The sequence below is a fragment of the Antrostomus carolinensis genome, unplaced genomic scaffold (genome assembly GCF_000700745.2).
Source record: "Antrostomus carolinensis isolate BGI_N321 unplaced genomic scaffold, ASM70074v2 scaffold1200, whole genome shotgun sequence".
Taxonomy (NCBI): domain Eukaryota; kingdom Metazoa; phylum Chordata; class Aves; order Caprimulgiformes; family Caprimulgidae; genus Antrostomus; species Antrostomus carolinensis.
In genome coordinates, this window is record NW_010287512.1 from 45,841 (window position 1) to 67,640 (window position 21,800).

Sequence of the window (21,800 nt, forward strand, 5' to 3'; positions counted from 1 at the left end):
TACATGATATGTGACTAACAAAAATCCCACTTTTTATGCATTGTATATGCACATATACATATATAGAAATGTATATACACAGGATCGTTTGCTGTTTTTTCATGTATTTTTCATGTCTTGCGTGTATTTTCATGCATGTTACAGGAGAAACCTTTGGGAAAAGTCGGTGTTCTCCCAGCTTTAGGTCATCTGAGTGCCTGTTTATTATTCGATATTGCTTTCCTTCTGAAACAAAAGAAAGATCAGCTTCCCAGTAGTCATCAGTGTTCCTGGGTTTAGTCACAAGGTTTCCAGTTCTTTGAGGTTCTCACAACTGTTTCTAGATTTTGCAAGGAATAAATCTGTTGAGTTTCTGAAGATCCAGGTAGAAAACTCTTTTTTTTTTAATTTTTTTTACTACTTTCCTATCCTTGCTTTCAAGATACTTTGTTAGGTTTTCCACTTTCTTGGATATGTCCTGGGTAGGATTCTAAGGAAATCCTGTAAGACACCAGATAAACTTTTTGGGGTACAAAAAATTAGCAGGTTACAGGTTGAAAGTTCTTAATCCCTGATGGCAGTGATTTCTCACTACTCAGGTGATCCACTGAAATGTTATGACTGAGTTCTTGTACGTAACTTGCTCACAGTGTGATTTCATACAGTTTCTATTAATTAAATATTCCTATAAATATTTCTGTGAATAGTTGTCTAAAGATTTTCTTATTTCTCCGATTTGGATAGTCAAGAATAAATCTCTTGGAGTTTTAGACATTCCACTATTTTCCTTACTTTTTAAATACTTCATATCCCATTTACCTTCACGTTCATCTGAACAGAATTCACTCCACAGTTAAAATTTAAGACCTAACTCATAAGTATCATGGCCTCAACTTTATCTTTTACAGAAGTGAACATATTAGTTTTAGTCTAGCTCACTAAACCTTGTTTCTTTTCTAAATTTTCCACAAGATCGTAGCCTTTTTATTTCTAAGGCACTATCATAATTCTTTAAATTGCTCTTTGAGAATGAATTGCTCTCTTTATATGAATTCATATTCTTATCATTCAGATCACATCTTTTTTCCTTACCTTTTGGATTAGTCTTTTATATAACAGTTGAAAAAAAACCAAGCCAGAACAAAACCAAAACAACCCTACACAACCTTTTCTATGCATTTTGCTTTGCTTCAACCCTTATTTACCACACTTGCTACCTTATCAAGGAACTTCTGTTACTGCTCTCCCTACCTAGTCTTCTTGCAAGTGAAAGAGGAAGAATCATTAGAGAGAGAATAATTCAGAGAAGAAATAGAAGCTGAAAGTGGGAGGTAGGAAGCTTGCTTTTTCTGACATGTTAAAAATAGATGTTTTCTAAATAAATATTGTAAACTGTACTGCATTCTGGAGAAGAGCAAAACAAAACAAAAATATGGAAGTGGACTGTTCCTCTTTCATTGCTGTGTTCTATGAGCTGCAGAAATCCAAAGTACACTGTGCTTATTATGCTTTTAAGTACATGTTGATGAGAGATAGACAGAGTGCCAAGTCCAAAAGTGCATATTGACTTTGTGTCCAGCAGGTCGAGGGAGGTGATTCTGCCCCTCTACTCCACTCTTGTAAGGCCCCACCTGGAGTTCTGCGTCCAGTTCTGGAGCCCCCAACATAAGAAAGACATGGACCAGTTAGAACAAGTCCAGAGAAGGGCCACCAGGATGATCCGAGGGCTGGAGCACCTCTCCTATGAAGACAGGCTGAAAGAGTTGGGGCTGTTCAGCCTGAAAAAGAGAAGGCTCCGGGGAGATCTCATAGCAGCCTTCCAATACCTGAAGGGGGCCTACAAGAAAGCTGGGGAGGGACTTTTCATAAGGGCAACTAATGACAAGACAAGGGGAAATGGGTTTAAACTGAAAGAGGGCAGGTTTAGATTAGATATTAGGAAAAAGTTCTTTACTGTAAGGGTGGTCAGACACTGGAACAGGTTGTCCAAGGAAGTTGTTGATGCCCCCTCCCTGGAAGTGTTTAAGACCAGGCTGGATGAGGCTTTGAGCAACCTGATCTAGTGGAAGGGGTCCCTGCTGAAGGCGGGGGGATTGGAACTAGATGGTCTTTGAGGTCCCTTCCAATCCAAACCATTCTATGATTCTATGATTCTATGATTCTATGATTCTATCATATTATTAACAGCACCTTTAATATGGTGAGATCTCTGGATGACAGTAGTATATCAAGCTAATAACTTTGGTAGATTATTAACTATTTTAATAGACAGAATTTTATCACAGCTGTACTTGACTTTATGTCCATGTTTAATTTTTTCCTCTGGTCATACTGTTTCCATCTCTTAATGAGAGAGAACAGCTATTCAAAATAAAGCACAGGAGTTCAGAATGGGCTATGGACATAGCTGTTTGTCCCTCATTATTTTGCACAAACCTTTGAAAGTGAAGCCGATTTGTGTTCTTTATGTAGATAAATTATAAATGTGTTTGTTTCTTTCATTTATTCTTTGCCTTTTATGACACTGCAGCATTGTCATAACTTCCTGTGACTGCTGCTGCTGCTTTTCTCAGAGCATCCTACTGATCCTAGGTCTTCTTGGATGACTAGGCTGCTTCAGTGTGGGAATTGGTCTTTATTAAGCTCCCCTGCTTCTCCTTTCTTTTTTTATTTTGCAAGTTTTTGATAATTCAGGCCCCAATTCATTTATAACCTTTTCTGCACTTAACATATAAATAAGATTGTGCTTGCTCCAACTTCCTCTACTGGATTTTCATATTTTTTGCTTCTTTCCTGTGTTCAATTACTTCTACTATGTGAAACATTAATGTCAATACTGTTAAACAACTCATCCAAATTAAAAACCACAGTGGTAGCAAAAAGACCACTAAGCTTAAACAGAAATCCCTTCTCTTATGAATGAAAATGAGGAAAGCAGGAAATTGGAGCTGCCCATGCCTGGTCCTGCTTTTTTGAAGTCTGTGGGAGTTTTGCTACCAATGTCAATAAGGCAGATTCAGGCTCCTGCATGCTGTGTTCTTGGGTGCTGTGTTGCCTAATGGAATGTTTAATGCACTTGGATAAAACTTAAGCTAATTAGATTGTGTAATAGTTTTAGACAGGAGTTAGCAACATCAGAGCAGCGTAATTTTGCTTTTATAGTCCTAAGTATCTTTACCAAGTAAAGTATTAGGCTTTTGCATTCTTTGTAGATTACATCAGACTATTAGTTATGAAATAATAATGCTATTCTTGTAATAAATGAACACATCTGTGATGCCTATTCCTGTTTTAAAATATTTCCTGATTTCTACTGGTGAGGTTTTAGGAACAACTTGGGGCTGGCCCACCTCTACTCCCCCCGACTTCAACTGTTACAAAAGGTAGTAAGGGACAGCCTTGGCCAGTGCTGAGTGACATTTTTTAAATGCTATATAGTATGCACATTATGCATAAAATTTCTGCTTGCAAAACTGACCAAGAAAGAGCCAAGCAGAAATCCACAAGTTTCTTCACAGTGCCCTGCTGGCATCTTGTGTCCATGACCTGTAAAGAAAGCCTTCATCACAGATGGAGGAATTTGGGAATTCCACTGAGTGATTAAGTATGATACTTTCTTAGCCTCCTGCTGAGGCTACCTGTTCTCAGTCCAGCTTCCAGTTACTTCCTTTGTCTTTCCACTGACTTTAACTGGATTTAGTGTTGTTGCCTGACATTGTTAGATGCCATTTTTAGGAAAGTAATGTATTGGGAAATGGGGGTTTTCTTTGATGTTTTGGAACATATTTCAAGCGTAACCAAAAACTACTTTCAGCAAAGAACAGCTGTTAAAATGTGAGGGATTCCAGTCCTTTCTGGTTTGCCTTTCTGCTACGTTCTCTAATAACGAATAGTCTTCATACCAAATCATCACATATTATAAGTGCTTTCTGTTGAAAAGCCATAGTTGTTTGTATTGCCACACCAGATATGCAAGGAGGAGCAAGGCCTGGAGACACAAGGACAGGCACAGAGGCATGGTGATGCTGTTCACAGCACTGTTTTGGTACATTGTCCGTTAACTTAAAGGAAGGCTTAGGATGCTTTTGTTTTTAGTAGTCCAAAAAGTAGCTGCAGTTTTTAGTTTTGTGTCCTGAAGTGTCAAATTTTATTTTTTTTCGATAGCATTGCCTTCTGCTGAGAAAGGAACCTCTTCATCCTTGGCATTACTTTGAATGTGTTTATATGCCCAGTCCTATTTTTTTGCTCTCTGTTCTGAACTTTTTAATGATATCACAGTCAAAATCACCTCAAGTAAAAGTTTATCCACAACTCAGATGCTTTTGTGGAATGCTTTTAATTTCCTTCTACTTTTGTATTTCATTCTGTCTCATCCTGTGTATTTTCTAACATTTTGTCTGTACTACATCTTCACTGAGTGACTTATGCAATAGTCAGTTCTTTTTTTTCTCTGTCCAGTTAGTGTGAAGAAGTTAGTGTTTACAGGTGACTTTATGGGCCTACCTGTGCTGCTAGTCTTGAGTTATAGCTACCCATCACTGCTTATCTTCAAAGCCAACATAACAGCAAGATTGGTAAAGAATTTAAGGCTGACATCTTAAAACATTTTTAAATATGCGAAGGTAGTTAGGAATGCAATTCCCAGTGACTTTTAGTGAAAATTTAGATTCTCTGAGTACTTAAGAGCTTTAAAAATGATTTTTTTATATACTTTAAATCAATATTAACTGAGAAATAAATTAATAGTGATTTGTTAAACAGTTTGACAACTGCAATAATTCAGTATTAGTTCAACCTCTCTAGTATAACTGAAACAAGAGGAGAAATAAGGATTGCTAATTATCAACCACACATCTTCAGGTATGAGACAGTCTGTGCTGCACGGTTCGCATGGTTTGTTAATCCTTCCTTCAGGCTCCTTGCGTGGCGTAGTAGTGAGACCACAGCCCGTGTGTAGGCACGCTGTCCTGGAATAGCTCTGAGTCACACTGCCGGAGAAGAAAGCCGGCTTTGTGGTACGCGCCATGGCGGCGCAGGCGCCCCCACCACCTCCTGTTCCTCTGGTGAGGATGCAGCTTCTTAAACTCCTCTCTCTGAGACAGATTAGCTCAACAGACCAGGACAGAGTGGGATAGACGCCGGTCTCCCCTTGCTTTCCTGCTTGCTCCAGCTGTCGCTGTTTCAGTCAAAGAGAAGAGAGGCATAAATACTTATCCCCATTGTGTTTACCTACACCACAGTCCATTTTTTTGTATTGACAGCAGTAATACTAGCAATACAGGTTACTGTAGGTGATGTGTAATTTGTAATTGATTACTGCTGCAAGAATCTATCTGCATTTATATACCACACAATAAAAGATGTAAGGTTGCGTGTAGCAAATCTGGTGATACCAGCAGAGAATGGCAGTGTTGCCATTTATTTGAGTGTAGGCCTACTGTTTCCCCAATTGAGAATTTTGTTCTTCACCATTAAAATGTTTCCTTTATGGGATCCGAGTGTGACAAAAGTGGAAGGAAGCACTCAGCTTCATGTTGTGTCAGCTGTCGAGTTAAAAGGTATTTATTTACTTTGGGAACATAGCATGAGTCATTCTGAAAAGTTTATAGAAATTGTTTTCATCATAATATGGAACAGGCTCTTATTACGCAGTATATGACTTGTGCTCTAAGAGTTTCTCAGAAAACAAATAGCAAAGTGGTTTAACAGATTATTTTTATCAGTGCTCATAATAGGTACTTTAATCTATAGTAGTTTGAGATAACTGTAACCCGTTCTACATCATCTATCATTATCCCTTCTGTTTTGTTGCCATTATCCTTCCGCACAGTTATGGGTACTAAATATCATTTTGGTTAGTTGGGAGTCCTGCAATAGACAGCATAGTAGTAGCAATGAGTGTTCGCTTATGACTTCTGTTTTGCAGCCAAAGTGCTGAGGTAGGGAGTGGCATCAGTATATTAAGTTTTCCTCTTCTGAAGCAAAGGGAATAGATGAGTGAAGCCAGAGTCTTTTAGGAAAGATGGTTAAGTTCCAGGAGACTCTGGGGCTGAAGTACTGGAGGGCAGAAGGAATTGGCAATCCTATAGGCAATTTCCATGCTTCTGCTAAAAATAAATGCCATAATAAACTTGTGCCTCGTAAGATATCTGAGGTATACAGCAAAAGCCTGCTAATGCATGTCCACCCTACTGAGGCTATTGCCATATGTTAAACACTTCAGAGAGACCAAAGGAATTTTAGGAGTAACTCAGTATCTCTGGGAGCAGGGTAGAAGCAACCTGGCCAGGGATAGCTGGAATTTCTCTGCTAAAATATATTCACTGGGGAAGAAACAAGCCAAACCTGCAGGTAGTCACATTTTAATCTTCTTCTCCAGCAACATGTTTACCAGTAAAACAGTGGATATGGCAAGGAAAAAAGAAATGTGTACTCATGTTCTACAAAAAAAACAAACAAACAAACAAACAAACAAACAAAAAAAACCCCCACCAACCAGGGACTGTGTATATTTACTTATTTCTTTATATCAGCAACAGTGAAATGTGTGGAGTATTTAGTTCATATTTATTGGTTTTTTATGAGGTTTGGGCTTTTAAATTTTTTTGCCTAGACTGAGAAGTTGTTTTCTATTGCCAGCTCTTTTAATGCCATTTCACTAATGAGAGTACTTCAGAATTATTGGTTGGAGTTACTCAGTTTTCAGAGTTATGTCTGACAGAAAGAGGGATAAATCTGCCATCTAAGAGCAATATCTGTACACAAAGCTGTAGTTATACTGTACCAGACTAGGCATCTCTGGAAAGTGCAACTCTGAGCTGTCATCATGGTGATGTATTTCTGGAAGATTTTTGGAAATGAAACCCTGGTCTGTCTAGGAAGGGGTACCTGAAAAACCCTACTAGCCCTCTCCGATACAGTGTCTCTACAGATTTTCTCTCCTACTCTTCTTTAAGTAGACCTCAAGACCCTTCAGCTCACTGCTACTTTCTTGCACTGGGAGCCACCAGTGAAAGCAGCTGGGTTTGGTGTGTGCCCTACTCACTGTTCCCAGACTGCCAGGAAATGCTCACACACCGCAAAGCTCTGTCTTTATTCAGGCTGCTGGTTATCCAAGGGCAAAGCTTAGATGAAGACAGCCCAAAGCAGGCTTGCTTTTTCCTTTTTTCCACACTTTTGCTCCCATGGAGATCCAATGTTCCATGCTTCAGTGGCGTCACCTCCTACTAGCCAGAGCCAAGCAATGCTCTTGGGTACCAACGTATTCTCTTCTCCAACATGTGTTTTCTGTGTCCCAGGAGGAAATTTTTGAGCCTTCCACTCTGGACTTCTTTCCTGTGTCCTGCTAGAACTGCTATTCTGTTCATTATTTTCCTTCCAGAAAAGCTATGTTTTTGGACAAGGGGTGGGGACTGTTTTATTTCTCTCACAGGAAAGAGACTTGGGCCCTTTGAACTATTTCTTATGCCCAAGAAAGTAGCAGTGGGCTACAGTACAAAACAGCTATTACTGCTCAAACTTGAATTACTCATCTGAGCAACTAGACTTTCCTAATTAGGACTATGTTTCAGAAGTCTTGTCGGGGTGTTTTTCGCTCCATCAAAATTTAGACATTGAAATGTTAGGCATCTGTTCTTCGTTAATCTTCTAGTCTTCCTCTGTAGTCATCAGAGAGATAAACCCTCTGGAGGATGACTTGTCCCATCCTGACAAGTTTTGTAAGGTGGGATGAATCAGCTCTTAAGTTCCTAAGCCATAAGCAACAAGATTTTTAAATTTAATTAGGGCCCAATTAGAACTCACAAGTTTATGCTTTCATCTTTTAATATAATTTTAAAATAATCTAAATCTGCTGAAAACATTTCTTAGCTATTTTGATTATATGTTTCTTTAATGGTACCTAGAACATGAAATTTCCCAACTGTGCTTTCTTGTTGTGGCCCTATAGATAAAAAAATAATAATTCACAGATAATAATCAAAATTGTCTTGGTGACACTGTTCCATACTCAGAAAAACAGAGTTTGTCAGATATTTTTATTTCCACACATTTGGTCTCTGCTGTTCTGACTCAAACACCCGGATAATTTTCCTTGCAGTTTTGGGGTTTTGGCTCTTCTGGTTTATAATGCTACCAACAACATCAGTTTAGAAGAGGAAGACATCCGACAGAAACTCATAAATAATAATAAGACCATGGAAGGAGGATATATGCTTCATACTGTGGATGTTGATCCAGTGGGTAAGTAGTTTTTGGCTTTGTTACACAACAGATTTTATTTGCTTGTCCATAAATCAGCATCCTCTGTGTTAAAATGATAGCACATTTTCAAAGAGAAAGACTGTTTCAGATTTTAAATTGTTCTTTTAAGCCCCATTGTTCCACTAATCTCAGAGAGTTGTGCTCAGGATAAGTCTTTTAACAGAGAGTTGTCCAGATAGCTTTAGTCAGTGTTTTGCTGTCTAGTTCAAAAGAGGCTGGGACAATTCCTGACAGCTTCTCTGGCAGTTTGAGGATAAAGAAGTGTGATTTATAGCCAGAGCAATAATGAGACATTTTGGACCTCCAAGGCCCCTCATGCCCACTCCTCAGCGCTGTTGTTTGTGCTCCTGCCAGCTGCAGCTGCTACCCTTAATCAATCTCCTTTTAGCTCTCATCTTTTCCCATTCAAATTTTTCCAGTCAGAGATTTCCTTTCCCTTGGGAGGTGAAGGCTGATGGAATGCAAGTGGATGCAGCATGCACGTTCAATCCTTTCCCTTGACCAGCAGTAGTATGTGTTGTCCCCTGCTGTGCACCCCTCCATTGCCACTACTCTATAAGTAACAAGCAAGCATTTCATTTGAAGACAGCTTTGTGCTGTAGACTGGTTGATGAGCTGAGGACAAGAAATGGAAGATGATTAGATGAAGAAATTTACCATTAACGCTGATATATTGTTATTTTTATAGAAAAATGTTTAGCTGAAGAAAACCCTCCAAACTACTTTTGGCCAGATACCAGACCAACTGTGACCAACTTTATATTATGCCATGGGAGCTCAGTTCAGACTGCATCAAGAACCTGGTAGGTGTTCAAATATCTGAGAAGCTGAGAGCTTCAAATGCAACTTTCTGGTTATATAGTTAAACTGCATCCTCCATAATGGTTGCCATTGGCTGGTATTTTATTTCAGGAAGATGATTTCTATGTGAGATTTCTATCTCTCTATGTGAGAGATTATGTGTGTGCAGTAGATGTACTTTATTGGTAAAGGAAAAAAAAAGCTTATCTACCACTTCTGTAGGGCATATTGAGGCCCACAATTAATACATGTTCAAAGCGACTATAAAAACAGAACCTTCTTACCGAATGAAACTGCTTTCATCAAGTCATGATGTTTATGTTACTGAAACTGAAGTATTACATTTGCTATCACTCCACTACTACTATGTGACTTGCATAAGAAATTCTCACCAAAATTCTATGAAGGTGAGATGTGTATTTGGTTTACTCCTGAACCTCTCATCTCATTAAGGGAAAGTAAAAGAAATCCTGTGAAATAAGCATTTTGCCAGTAGTTGGTCATAGCTGAAGGTGGGAATAATCTTATGATTAAATATTTGAGCTTGTGTTTTTAAGGTTTAGGATAAATTTTCCCTACTGTAGGCTTTCTTTATGAACATCTACTAAAGATTTATCCACTGTATCTCTACTTCCCATTTGTAAAATGGGAATATTATTACTTCCTTTGATATATTACCAAAACAATATGGCTTTGATCTCCTTTGAGTGCCTTGAACACAGCCATGATGATGCAATATTAATTAATTTCTTCACTATTTAGGATGTTCACCATTAAATGCAATATAATAGTCTTATCTGCCCACACTGTGTCTGGAACATGTTCTGAGAAGACTAGATCTTTTACTTTTTGAAAACAATATGGCAACATGGATATGAATCAGCTTTGAGGTTCTTTGCCAAACAGGAAATAAACCAGCATTATATTTAACTAACTCACTTCCTCAGTCTCTTAATCTTGTACAAGAACTGCTGGATTCTGATTGACCAACTTTTGTTGTAGAGTGAGTAGTGCAGAAGTCGAATTGTTATTATGTCAGAGCCACAGAATCATTAAAAATTAAGGCTTCTGACCTTTGCTGCCCCAGTCTTGCTTATCTTTATTGTTCATTTGAGGCCTACACAATGCCATTGATTGTCTGGGTACAGCACTTCTCATAAAAAAATATATATACCATGTTCTGTGCTGTGCTATGCTTTCCTTGCCTCTGCCTCCACTAGCTTTTGCCAATATGGAGCACAGGTGGGATGTGTTTTGAGAGAGGAGGAAGCTCTTCTAATCATCTCTTCTACTCCTGTGCATCCCACAGTAGATGGTTACCTGCTACTGTGCAGTTATATGTCTTAAAATATCTGTGTATTTTGCTATGGTAAGGCTATTTAAAAAGCATTTGGGAAAAAAAAACCCTTTATATCCCCTCACCTTGGATCTGGATCTTGTGGTGACCTGCCCTAGTTTTCATGGGTAGCATAAATTTATATTTCCAAATATCTTGTGTGTGTGTTCTTGTGAGGGGTATTACAGCTTGCTATTGACTTGATGAAAGCAGTTTATATCAAAGAGAAATTGTACAAACAGCACCTGATTAGGGAATACGAAGAGCATAATAGTTTGTGTCAACATTTGGATCTTTACTGAAATACAAGACCAGAATTTCCACTGCTGCGATTTATCAAATCAGTATAGGAATCAGCTGGGAATTTTTCCAAAAGAGCTAGGGTTTCTCTCAGCACTGTCACTTAATTGGTCACATATGTCCACTGTCAAACATACATATTTCATTTCACTAGGGGCCATGTTGCTAGGAAAATTTTGAGTTGAGAAGAGTGGACCACTGTTACACCTACAAAAGAGTTATGAAACATTTAGATATTTTTTCTATTGTATTTCATGTAAATTTTGTCATTTTTCCTCTTTAGCTATTTGGGTCTGAAGAACTATACATCATACTGGGGCCAGCCTGATCTTAGAAATTGCACAGGTGGGTATATTGATATTGGTCTTTGGCTAAAGGATTAGTTTTGTAGACTTTGGTTACTGCTTACTCTAAGGAAGTTACAGTAAGGGGGAGTACCTTCCCCCTTTATACTAAGTTGTTTAAAATAGTTCTAAAAAATGAGTGCAAAGTAAATATTTGAGCTCCAGGAAAGCTGAATTCAGCCCATCCATAAAAAGCTCTGCTTACCAATTAATGAAATACATCAGACTCTTCAGGTAATTTAAGCATGAATAGAGGCAGGTGGTAGCTTGCCTGAATTTGATATGCAGGTTCAAACAAATTTTTAAATGTTTCCAGTGCCTGTATGTGCCAGTGGAAAGGCTCCCAATCTCTTCACTGGCCTTACGATCAGACATTTTCAGATTTATTTTCAATTCACAGAATGCCCATTGATGTCATTTTGGCCTTAAAGGAGTAATAGACAACAATTTTATGACCCCTTCTTTTAGTGCTAGACGTTGTGAAGAAAATTATAATCTCATAAGTAGTTCAGAGCACCTACAGTAAGCTCCTGTTCTGAATTGCTTTCTTGGAGAAGACTCTTTTTATTTCTCCACTGACAGAAAGGTCCTAGCGGATCTGGACACCTAACCTAGTTGATTGAGTACTTCCAGTTAGACTATATGAAAATATTGTTTCATGTAAAATGAACATTCTACAGTAAATATAGCAAAATAATATATATAGTATATTATAAAACTCAACATTAAAAAATGCAGCCAGTTGCAGACTAAAGAAGGTTGATCTTTTGAAATCTTATTTGTGAATTACAATAAATCTTAAATATTTTGATACTGTAAAATGTTAGTGTTTACATTAGTTTTCTATCCAGGCAGCATCAAACTTAGAGTTTAACATATGATTTACGCTGTTTTGCCATTGCACACAGTGTACAACTTTCCTTACCAGGAAGATTCTTCTCATGACATTTAATTGTGTGTTGTGCTTACCAACTCTCTAAGTAAGAGTACAGTCCTCTGAAGGAACTGAAACATTTACAATAACATCAAGCTTTCTCCCCAAAGCTTAAAAGAGTGAATATTTTCTCAGTAATAGTGACTCTGGATGCATTTTTTTCACTTCAAGAGTGAAACTGCTTTTTCCAGTGGAAAAAAAAAAGAATAGCATAAGAAGAAAAAAAGAGAGAAAATACCCTTTTTATTTCTTACTTCCCCCTTTTTTATTTCAATCAATCCTTTTAATAATAGTTCTGATTTACAAACTCAAATCAAATTAAGGAAAAGAAAGACACAGCCAGAGAGGACGGTATATAATAATCAGCAGATTCTATATACTTTTTCATAAAATTATAAATTTGATAAAATTATAAAATCCTATGTTCATTACAAGTGTCACGGAACATGCTCTAGCTTTCAACAATGAGGATATTTCTGATTACTTCAGGACTGATATGCATTATTTTATCTCTTTATTTCATTTTACATGTACTCTTACAGAAAATGCAGCAGATATAGCCAATCAGCTTCTGAATCTCACTGGTGAAGGGCAGCAGCTAACCTCAGACAAAGTAAATGATGTTGTGCAGAAGCTCAAAAAAATTGTGAACGATGAAGAAATTGATGAATCTCTGGGTTCTACCGTGGTGACAATTTTTTCCAATATTCTGACCAGTTCAGACAGTGTATTGGCAGCATCATCTTCAGAGTAAGTATTTCTGCATCTGAGACAAGCTTTTGAGAGCAACCTGGAAGGATGGAAGGTTTCATCCTTCCATATATAAAAACAATTGCAGTACAAAAATCAAACTTTTCTGATTTCCATCAAAAGGAATTTTCCAAACTAGATATACAAATATTTATTCTTGTACTAAAATTAATGTGCATGACAAACGTAAAGTATTTGGATGGAGAAGAAGTCTCCTGATACATGACACAACATAGATCTAAGTATTGTTGGAAAATTATTTCAGGACTAGTGATATGTAGTCTGATAGTTTCTGTCAATCAAAAACTTCTTTTTGCAAGAGATGCATAAATAGCTTGACAGTCTCCTTGTGAATACACAGATGGGTGATAGAATATAGTCATTAATAAGAGGCTCATCTTAAACATGGAGATCATACAGAGCATAGTAATTTTTTTTCCCTGTATTCAGTTTTTAGAATAAATTTATTTCTATTATTTTTAGAGCTCTAAAAACTATTGATGCCTTGGCTTTAAAGATTCAGTTCACTGGACCATCCATGAGTATTTCAACACGAAACCTTGCACTTGGAGTGTCTTCTTTAAACTCAACTTCATTCAAAGGTGGTTCTTTCAGTGTCAGCCCACAGAACAATGCATCTGATTTCCAGGTACAGAACAAGCAGTTGTATTTGAAATGTGCCGGTTTTTCCAAGTGTGTTTACTGTGGTTCCTATAAAACCACTTAAAACTCCAAATTCTTCCCCTGCTTTCTATTTCCTTTTGCCTGCAATCATCCAAACAGATTAATGTAGTATTTCCTTGAGTGACAGGAAACCCAGATAAACTCACATGTTCCATACAGATGAAAAGTAATTTGCTTACAAATCCAGAACAGACTTTATCCATTTTAATTTTGGTTGGGTTTTTTTTACTAATGAAAAGGGAAAAATAATCTTTTAACGGTCTGCTGTATTACCCATTGTACAGTAGCTAACAACTCCATTGATGCATTTCAACTTTAGAATAAAACACTTAAATGTAGGTATCTACATGTAGATTTCTGCAGATAGAATAGGTCTTCAATCTTCCAGTATAGTTTAAACACCTACTGCTAACAGACACCTAAGGCTGATCCAGTTGTCCACACGTAGGTTGATAGGCTTGTGCCATTTGGGATGTCTGAGGTGATTCGAGACATTCATGTGGAGCTTGGCCAGCCTAGACATGAAAAATAAAAGAAACCCAGACCACTCAAAATGCAGAATGGTCTCCAGTGCTGGAGTATCTAGACAGGCTGCTATCATTAAGATATTTGTCATCACCTCAAAAATATTTTTTCTTCTTTTTTCACAAATAGAAAAGCTCAGACATCTAAAAGTTATGAAATATGAAATAATATTTGAGATGCACATGAGCACCTATTGGGATATTCCAAAGATTCTGTTGAAATCAGTAGCAGTGAGGTGTCTAGACTTTTTAAATTTCACTATGTGCCTGTCTGGATCTTACGGTACCTAAATGCTTTTAAAAACGAAGTGCAATGTATTTTTTTCCACAGTTATATAAGAAGTCTATGACAGAGGTAATGTAATCTCAGTTTCCTAGGAGTCTAACCATTCAAATATTTGGAGAAACACACAGAAAAGATTAAACATAAAAATAAAAAAAAACCCCACTGCTATTGTTTGGGCCAGAGGAACCAAATCTGCATCCAAACAAAACATGGCATTATGAAAAACAGTTAAAGACTAATCACTAGAGTATAAGCATCTTATGGAACCAGATTAATTCCCGCTGCAAATTGGCAAGATGACAGTCATAATGAATATCTGATCATTTTATAAAGTACTGTGTACTGTAAAAATCAAAACCAGTAATGAAGACACTGCTATTAAAAGTAGTAGTAATATAATAGGCTGCAGGCATTTTACATGCTGTGTATATAGACTGGATCAAAACTCAAATGCTGGTTTAAATAGATACAAATGGATTTAATGTCATTGAGTTTTCACGTATTTATATTAACAGATGTTTCGGCTAAAATTTCTAAGAATCTATTTTATTCAAAACTTTTTATGATTGTGAATCTACTTTTGTTTAACTCTGTCATTAATGAAGCTCAATAGCTGATTGTTCTTTGTTATAAAAGGAACATTTCTCCTCTAGGTTTCATCCTGTATTTATGGAAAGAGGAAAGGAAAAAATCTGAAGTCAGGTTTGGGATGTTCACATGTATAATAAGGATTACCATCTGTGGCTTGAGGACATCCAGGAATTTTCTTGCCCTGGAATCATTTATTACAGCACTGTCTAAATAATCATAAAATCCAAACTCTGACAAATTATTTATAATGTTCCTATTGGAACATGAGTTTGTTCTCAGACTTTTAAATTTCCAACATCTGATTGAGAATTCTTAGCATCCTTCCTACCAGAAAAGCCTGCAGCAGCTGTGGTCACCGTTCGTATTTTCCATGCCTGCCAGGAAAGATACTTGCTGTCCCTGCTGGAGGGAGATTCCCTTGTGAAAGCCCAGGTTTTTCACCAGTGATGTGATGATCTATCCCAGGCTCATCAAGGAGCATTAAACTCTTCAAGCTGTATGTCAGAATGTTTCCAGATTTTACTTCATTTTTTTTTTTTTTTAAAGTTAGATATCAAGCAAATGTGTCCATGGCAATTTGGAAAGATTCTATTTCAGTCCCCTGTGTCTTTATGTTTCTTGCCAAACCTTTGACTAAGTTAGCTTTTGGTGATTCATATTATTAAATTGTTCCTGTAATATATCCATACTTCTTTATAGAAGCCTCTTCCACTCTAATTGCAGACAATACCTAATGGGACACCTTTATCACGCACACACTTTCTGTTTAATGTGTCAGAATTATTCTTTAAAAACCTTTTATTTGACTGCATTTAGCCCTGTCGGGACATATGTATGAACCACTTCTTACTAATTTCCAAGGGTGCCTGTTATTCACAGTAAATCAGTGAAAATTTACAAGTTAAATAAATCTGTCAGTAGCCTATGGCTTTTAGCTTTCTATTAGCTAATGATGCTTTTAGGATTATAAGACTGATTATGAGAGGCATAAATACATGACCAAGTTGCTTCTGGAGAAGTCAGGAGTGTGAGTTTCCTTACCTCACTGTAAAATTCTGAACATTTTTACTATAGAGCCACTGTGAGATGTCTCGCTCCCCTTCCTTTGATGGGCAGGGTGGCATACCTTGAGTGTGCCATGGTGGGAGAGCATGCAGTAATATAATTCCTGCCTGGTAGCTAATGAAATGTAAGTTTGCATTCTTATTTATTTCCTGCTCACTTGTTACATCCCTGTGCCACAGAGGGCTTTCAGCCAGTCTATTGCCAGTATAGATTAAGCTTATACTGATGGCAGAAAGTGTTGTTTTTGTGCTACATAGGAAGATAAATATAGAGAGGTGACACTAATAATTATTTTTAAATCTCCTTTTTGTAAACAGAGAGACTAGAAAAGTTCATAGAGAATTAATTCAGATATGCAGATCAAGCCAAATAATACAACTCGTGAAAGAAGGATTCAGAGCACATGTTTAAGTTTTCAACATTGTTTGGTATGAGGAAAAGTATCTTGAAAGTTACTGAAAATTATTGACTGCCATTATTGCCATCTCATTATTTCCAGATCATCATTATAGCGGTCAAGGAGTTTGTTTGTTTGGTTTGTTTGGTTTGTCTAATACCTTCCTGTAGCAGAAGGCTGATCTCATGCTGGAAGGGTGGGAAAACCTCCTAAGCATTTTTTTTTTTTTAATTGCATCAGCTCATTACATAGGGACAGGTCATATTAGTGTTGATTTGTTCTAGTTTCATGTTTAGATACCTTTGTGTAAGAAGGAGAACCCAATTGTGGACCATGGATAGTTTGGGTTTTGTTTGAACTTGTTCTTCTGTTTATTTAACAGATAGATTTTGACAAGGATCAGACAAATGCCTTCGCTTCTGTTGTTCTGCCACCAAGTTTACTGAAGAATTTAAGTCAAGATGAGTTTGAAGTTATATCCAGGGCTCAATTTACTTTCTTCAATAAAAATGGTCTTTTTCAGGTAAACTTTAATGTGTTGTAAATAATTTCAATTAGAGTGAGTCAAAGGCAGCTTCTAAATGTTTCCTGTAGTGTAATCATTTCACAGCATCTCATGAGTTATAGGAATGGGAAGGTGATAGCAGATGTAGGCACTAGAGACAGTGTTATGTTCAGAGCGACAAAATAGCCGAAGTACCCAAATTGAATTCAAGTCAGTGATTTGACTGCAGATTCCTGCCACATGTGAGATAAACCTTTTCTCAGGGTTAACTATGGGAAACTGGATCTCAGCTGCTTATAATCAGAGTAAAGTAGCAAGGCCTCATAAAGGGCATAAATTCTGTTAAAATGCATTAATATAGATCCTTGATGTTCAGTGGAGCCAGGCTCTTTTCTATCAGAAAATAATTTGGCCTATAACACTGCTAAGTACTCTTTCTTTTTCTTTTCCTTAAAATAATTGGTTGGCACTCATATCCAGCTGACTACTTATATTCAGTTGGAAACTCTGGGCTGATGGTCATCAGCCAGAGAACATTTGTTTCTTCCTTTCATATATGTGTTCTCGTAAGCACATCATATTTTAATACGGAATAAAGGTAACAATACTTGTACCTGAAAACTAAAGGGACTCAGGTAGATTTGAGTTTTTCTCCTTTGGGTCCCATCACATGGTAATTATAAATAGTTCCTTTATGGTAGATACCAAAAACATTAGGAAGAGTTCACAGCTTGGAAAAAAACAACCGAAAAAATACCTATTTTGAAAAAAATGTGTTAATTAAGAAGGAAGCATTGTTTCATAGTGAACTGTCGACTGAACCTCAGAAAACTTGAGTTTGTTTTCCCATTAGTATTTCAGGTGACCTTTGGCTCTTGTGCATCCGCAGCACTCTGTAGTATTGTATTGTCCCTATATTATCGTTTTTATTGGCAGTGTATCCAGATTCTTCAGATAATCTAGGCAAGAAAATACCCATGACCCTCAGTAGCTTGCTGAAATACACTCTGAAGTATCTTTAGGCATTTAAAATAGTATTCATTTTAAGCATGCTTTTGAGAAAAATAGGATGGATATATTTAATAAAGAAACCAGAAGAGTACAGATGTAAGCTTTTTATAATGGCACAAAATCCTATAATGTCAGAATGTGTCCTTTAATGGTGCTAGAATGTGTTTCTAAGGGATACTTAATAGTAATTGAAAAGCAAAAATCAGGAAAATTAACATCTAAATTTACAACTAAAATTCCTTCCATTTTTTAATTTGCCTTTCAAACAATTTATGGGTAACATGTTCACCAAAATTAATTTTAAAAGTGTAAAATTCACATTTTAGTCAGTCTAAAAATAAAGTAAGTCTAAAAAAAAACAATAAATAAAGGCTAAAAATAAAGCCTAAAAATAAATTGATCCACATGCTATTTCAAACCCAGTAACTTTATCCATTAGTATAAAAGTATTTCATAAATAAATTTATTCCAATTACAATTAAAAATTCCCAATGCTATTAACTGTATTTCTTATAAGCATTCAACATAACGGTGAAACATCATACAGAGGACTACTGGCCGACAGATATGACAATGAACCTGTAAGAGATGTGAGATCTTCTGCAGTAGCAGTTAGAGGCTGAGCAGTACACCTTATTGCTTCTAAAGTGAACACTTATTTTTAGGCAGCCCATATTCGACCTAGATATATGCCCTGGATGTGCCAGTTTCCTTTCACTGACTATGTTAAGAAACTCTAGAATGGCTACTTCAGTTCTAGACATCTTATTTTTGCATGTCTAAAGTTTGGTTGGAAGGATCATCATCCTGAGTTCTGAGGCCATGAGAATAGTGTGCAAATATGATAAATATGCGAATTGTAATGATTGCCTAGACTAGACCAGATTTCTGTCGTTGACGCTAGCCTCAGCATTGCTTTACTTTGTACCTCTGTATAGTTTATTGGCTAAAAACTTACCCCTAACTTTAGGTGAGCACAACCTTATAGCTAAATAAGCAGTTACCTGTATTTTACTTTAATGCATACATTATTTGTATTCCTTTCTAGCGACAAGTAAGACTATATTAAATTGCCTTTCCTACAGAGATCATCTGATATTTATTTCTAGTTTTTGTTATCTACTAGAGGCAGAATCCACCAGAACCCATAGAAATGTGTCCAAACACTTTCCTAGACTTTGTCAGATGTTGAAATTTAGGTGGTAGCCAAGACATTTTCTCTTGTTTGAATGCTCAAGAACTGTCTAGAAAACTGCATTTTCATTCCTGTGCAATTTTTAAGTTTTTAGGAAATCATGTCACAAAGCTCCAGTATAATCTGAAACACCGTGTTTTTGAAAACTCTTGGGTATGGTTCTTATGAAATTAAATATTCTTCTCAGGATAATGTGCACTTAATACATGAGTGGTGGGATCTCATGAGCCCAGTGCTGAGCTAATACCAGACATCTTACCAGGCTAACAAAACCCCTAGACTGAAGGAATCAGGAGGGTTCAGGAGTTTGGCAGCCCAGATTTTTGGAGGGAAAGTGAGTGGCAATAGACATCATTTAACCCAAGATCTGTCGCAGGCAGTGACCAAGCTTCACAGCTTCCCACAAGGCCAGCCAGGCATGCAACTATGAAGGTTTCAACAGAAGCTCATGAAAATAAAAGCAGTATTTCCAAAGTATTTACATTTCAAGAAATCATCAGTTTCCAAGGAAAACTTATCTTTTGGAAAATTCTCAACCTGATACTTTTTCACTGCAGGTTAGAAATGACATTGCTCAGTGATAACATCAGTCTTGTATTTAAATTCCTGTCAAATAAGACCTCGCAGAAAATATTGTCTCGTACAGTATGTAACATTGCTTTGTATTTGTTTACTACTACTTAGTCATTCATTTTAAGATAGAGAACGATTAAGCAACTAAACACAGAAAACAGGTTATTCTCTGAAAACTTTCTGTCTATTAAAAGGACAGTGTTGACAATAGATAAGAAAGCTAGTTCATTCTTGTTTAGGGAAATGAGCTAATCGTATCACGGGTTGTTATCTGCTACATTGTTTGAGTTATAATTTTGTTGGCATCAGACATAATGATTAAAAGGGGAATTTATGCCTTCTGACCTCTCTCTATAGTTGTGCCTATATATGTTTATGATTATAAGGAAAATAGGGAAACTTCCATGAGGCAAACCTGTAATTTGATTTTATAAACATAATGTTCTTATATTGCATGATCAAAAGTGTAGAAATGCTGACAACTTATTTATTCTGGCACACTGCAAAAATGAAACTGTGTACTCTGGCTTTTATGTTATGTGCTGTGTAAGCATTTATTGTATTTTTCTGAATCTTTCAAAGGATGCAGAAAATCCTGCCAATTTGACTAGTTTTGTGGTGGCATGCAGTATTGGAAATATAACCATTCAGGATCTTCAGGATTATGTGAAGGTTACAATTAAGCATACCAAAATTCAGGTAAGACAAGACTGATTATTCAGAGGAACAGGAATGCAGATTATATATAGTAATATATATATATGAAATACGTAGTAAAGTAGTATATAATAAAGGCTGAGCATATCGGCTGATTGATTAGGATGGATTTTGAGCAAAAACATAAGCTCAAGTGGAAATAAAAACTCTAGAACAAAAGCAAGTAAGCAAGAAGTAAAAACAAATAACCTCTCCCATCCTCACACATTCTTACTCCATTCACAATCTAACATTTGTCTGAAAGACTATTGATTCTGCCACTCAGAGACAATTTCTGTGCCAGTAACTGTAGGCAAAGCCTTTGTTTATGACCATGTTCGTGACCAGTGACCAGAGATAGAATTTATTACAGTGGAACTTTAGAATTATTTAAATTCTTTGATCAAGCATGAATTGCTTTGTTAATAGTTCCCCAAGTTATTTTGTTGTTATGTGGTTTTCAGCAAAGGAAGAATGGACAGAACCACGTTGTTAAAAGATGACTACAATTCATTTAGGGAAATACAGACCAAATGCAACCTTTTGGCACATACTGTTTCAGTTAAAAAAACATATGAGCTTGCCTCTGTCCTCAGACACATTGTCTGTAGCTACTCCAACAGAGACAATAGCACTAGAGAGGTTAAGAAAGAAGAGGTTAAAATGTAATACCTAAGTAAAATGTTTATGTAATGAGAATCTGGTTCATAATTTTCACAGTTCAATTAACTTTACCTTACATTTCATTATAATGATTATTGTAAAGTCACAAAATAAACTCCACTTTAGACTCTCTAAAGACATCATACTCATGGATAAAGTTAGCAAGACAATAAAACTTCATTATTCTGAGGATGTGGAAAAGGAATGGTGCAGAGGAACAGTGCTCTAGATTTTATAATCTGGGCAGATCTGTCTTCCTAGCTGAGTAAGTACTAATTTGACACAAGACAAAATTTCAACAGTCCAAATAATGTTTATTCTTCTGCTTACTAAGTGAAAAGATATGCAGTAAAATACCTTTTGTATATCATATGTATATGTTGATGGGATTTATGTCTCAAGAGGTATAAAAGGTCTACTTTTTATGTGTTCTTAGGAAGATCCTAAGCCTACTTGTGTCTTCTGGGATATGAACAAAAATGGTAAGTTTAAAAATACTGCAATTTCTTTTATATGGGGAATAAAGGTGTCCAAGGTTTAAAATCTGTCAGTCTTGGCTCTTTGCTTCTTAATCAGTCCTTGCTGAATTAGGTGAAATCTTTAGACTGTATCATTTCTAGTTAGTAAGGTAACTTGTAACAGCAAATGTTAAATATTCTTACTAAAAGTTTTGTATGTAAATTTGGTTAACATTTTAAATTTGTAAATAAAGTTTCTCTGCTTTTTGGCATCTCAAAGCAGTTTTTTCACTCATCAGTCTGCATGCACAAACTAAATAGTAATTCTAATCAGACACATGAATGGTTCTTAGCCATACTTTTAACTAGCTATTTAAAAAATGTTGGGTTATTTAACTAGCCATTTAAAAAATGTTGGGGGCATCAACAACTTCCTTGGGCAACCT

At 36.5% G+C, this 21,800-nt stretch overlaps 1 protein-coding gene across 1 annotated transcript in view; it reads left to right on the forward strand.

Moving 5' to 3' along the window:
- ADGRG6 (adhesion G protein-coupled receptor G6) overlaps positions 1–21,378 on the forward strand; it is a gene marked incomplete at its 3' end in the record, with an annotated part of 58,140 nt that extends 36,762 nt beyond the window's left edge. The window contains exons 9-16 of the mRNA XM_010162989.2: positions 8,078–8,220; positions 8,930–9,044; positions 10,962–11,023; positions 12,499–12,706; positions 13,190–13,355; positions 16,636–16,776; positions 20,120–20,236; positions 21,333–21,378. Coding sequence (XP_010161291.2) covers positions 8,078–8,220; positions 8,930–9,044; positions 10,962–11,023; positions 12,499–12,706; positions 13,190–13,355; positions 16,636–16,776; positions 20,120–20,236; positions 21,333–21,378 — 998 coding nt within the window. The remainder of the gene's footprint in view (positions 1–8,077; positions 8,221–8,929; positions 9,045–10,961; positions 11,024–12,498; positions 12,707–13,189; positions 13,356–16,635; positions 16,777–20,119; positions 20,237–21,332) is intronic.
- Positions 21,379–21,800: the final 422 nt, after the last annotated feature.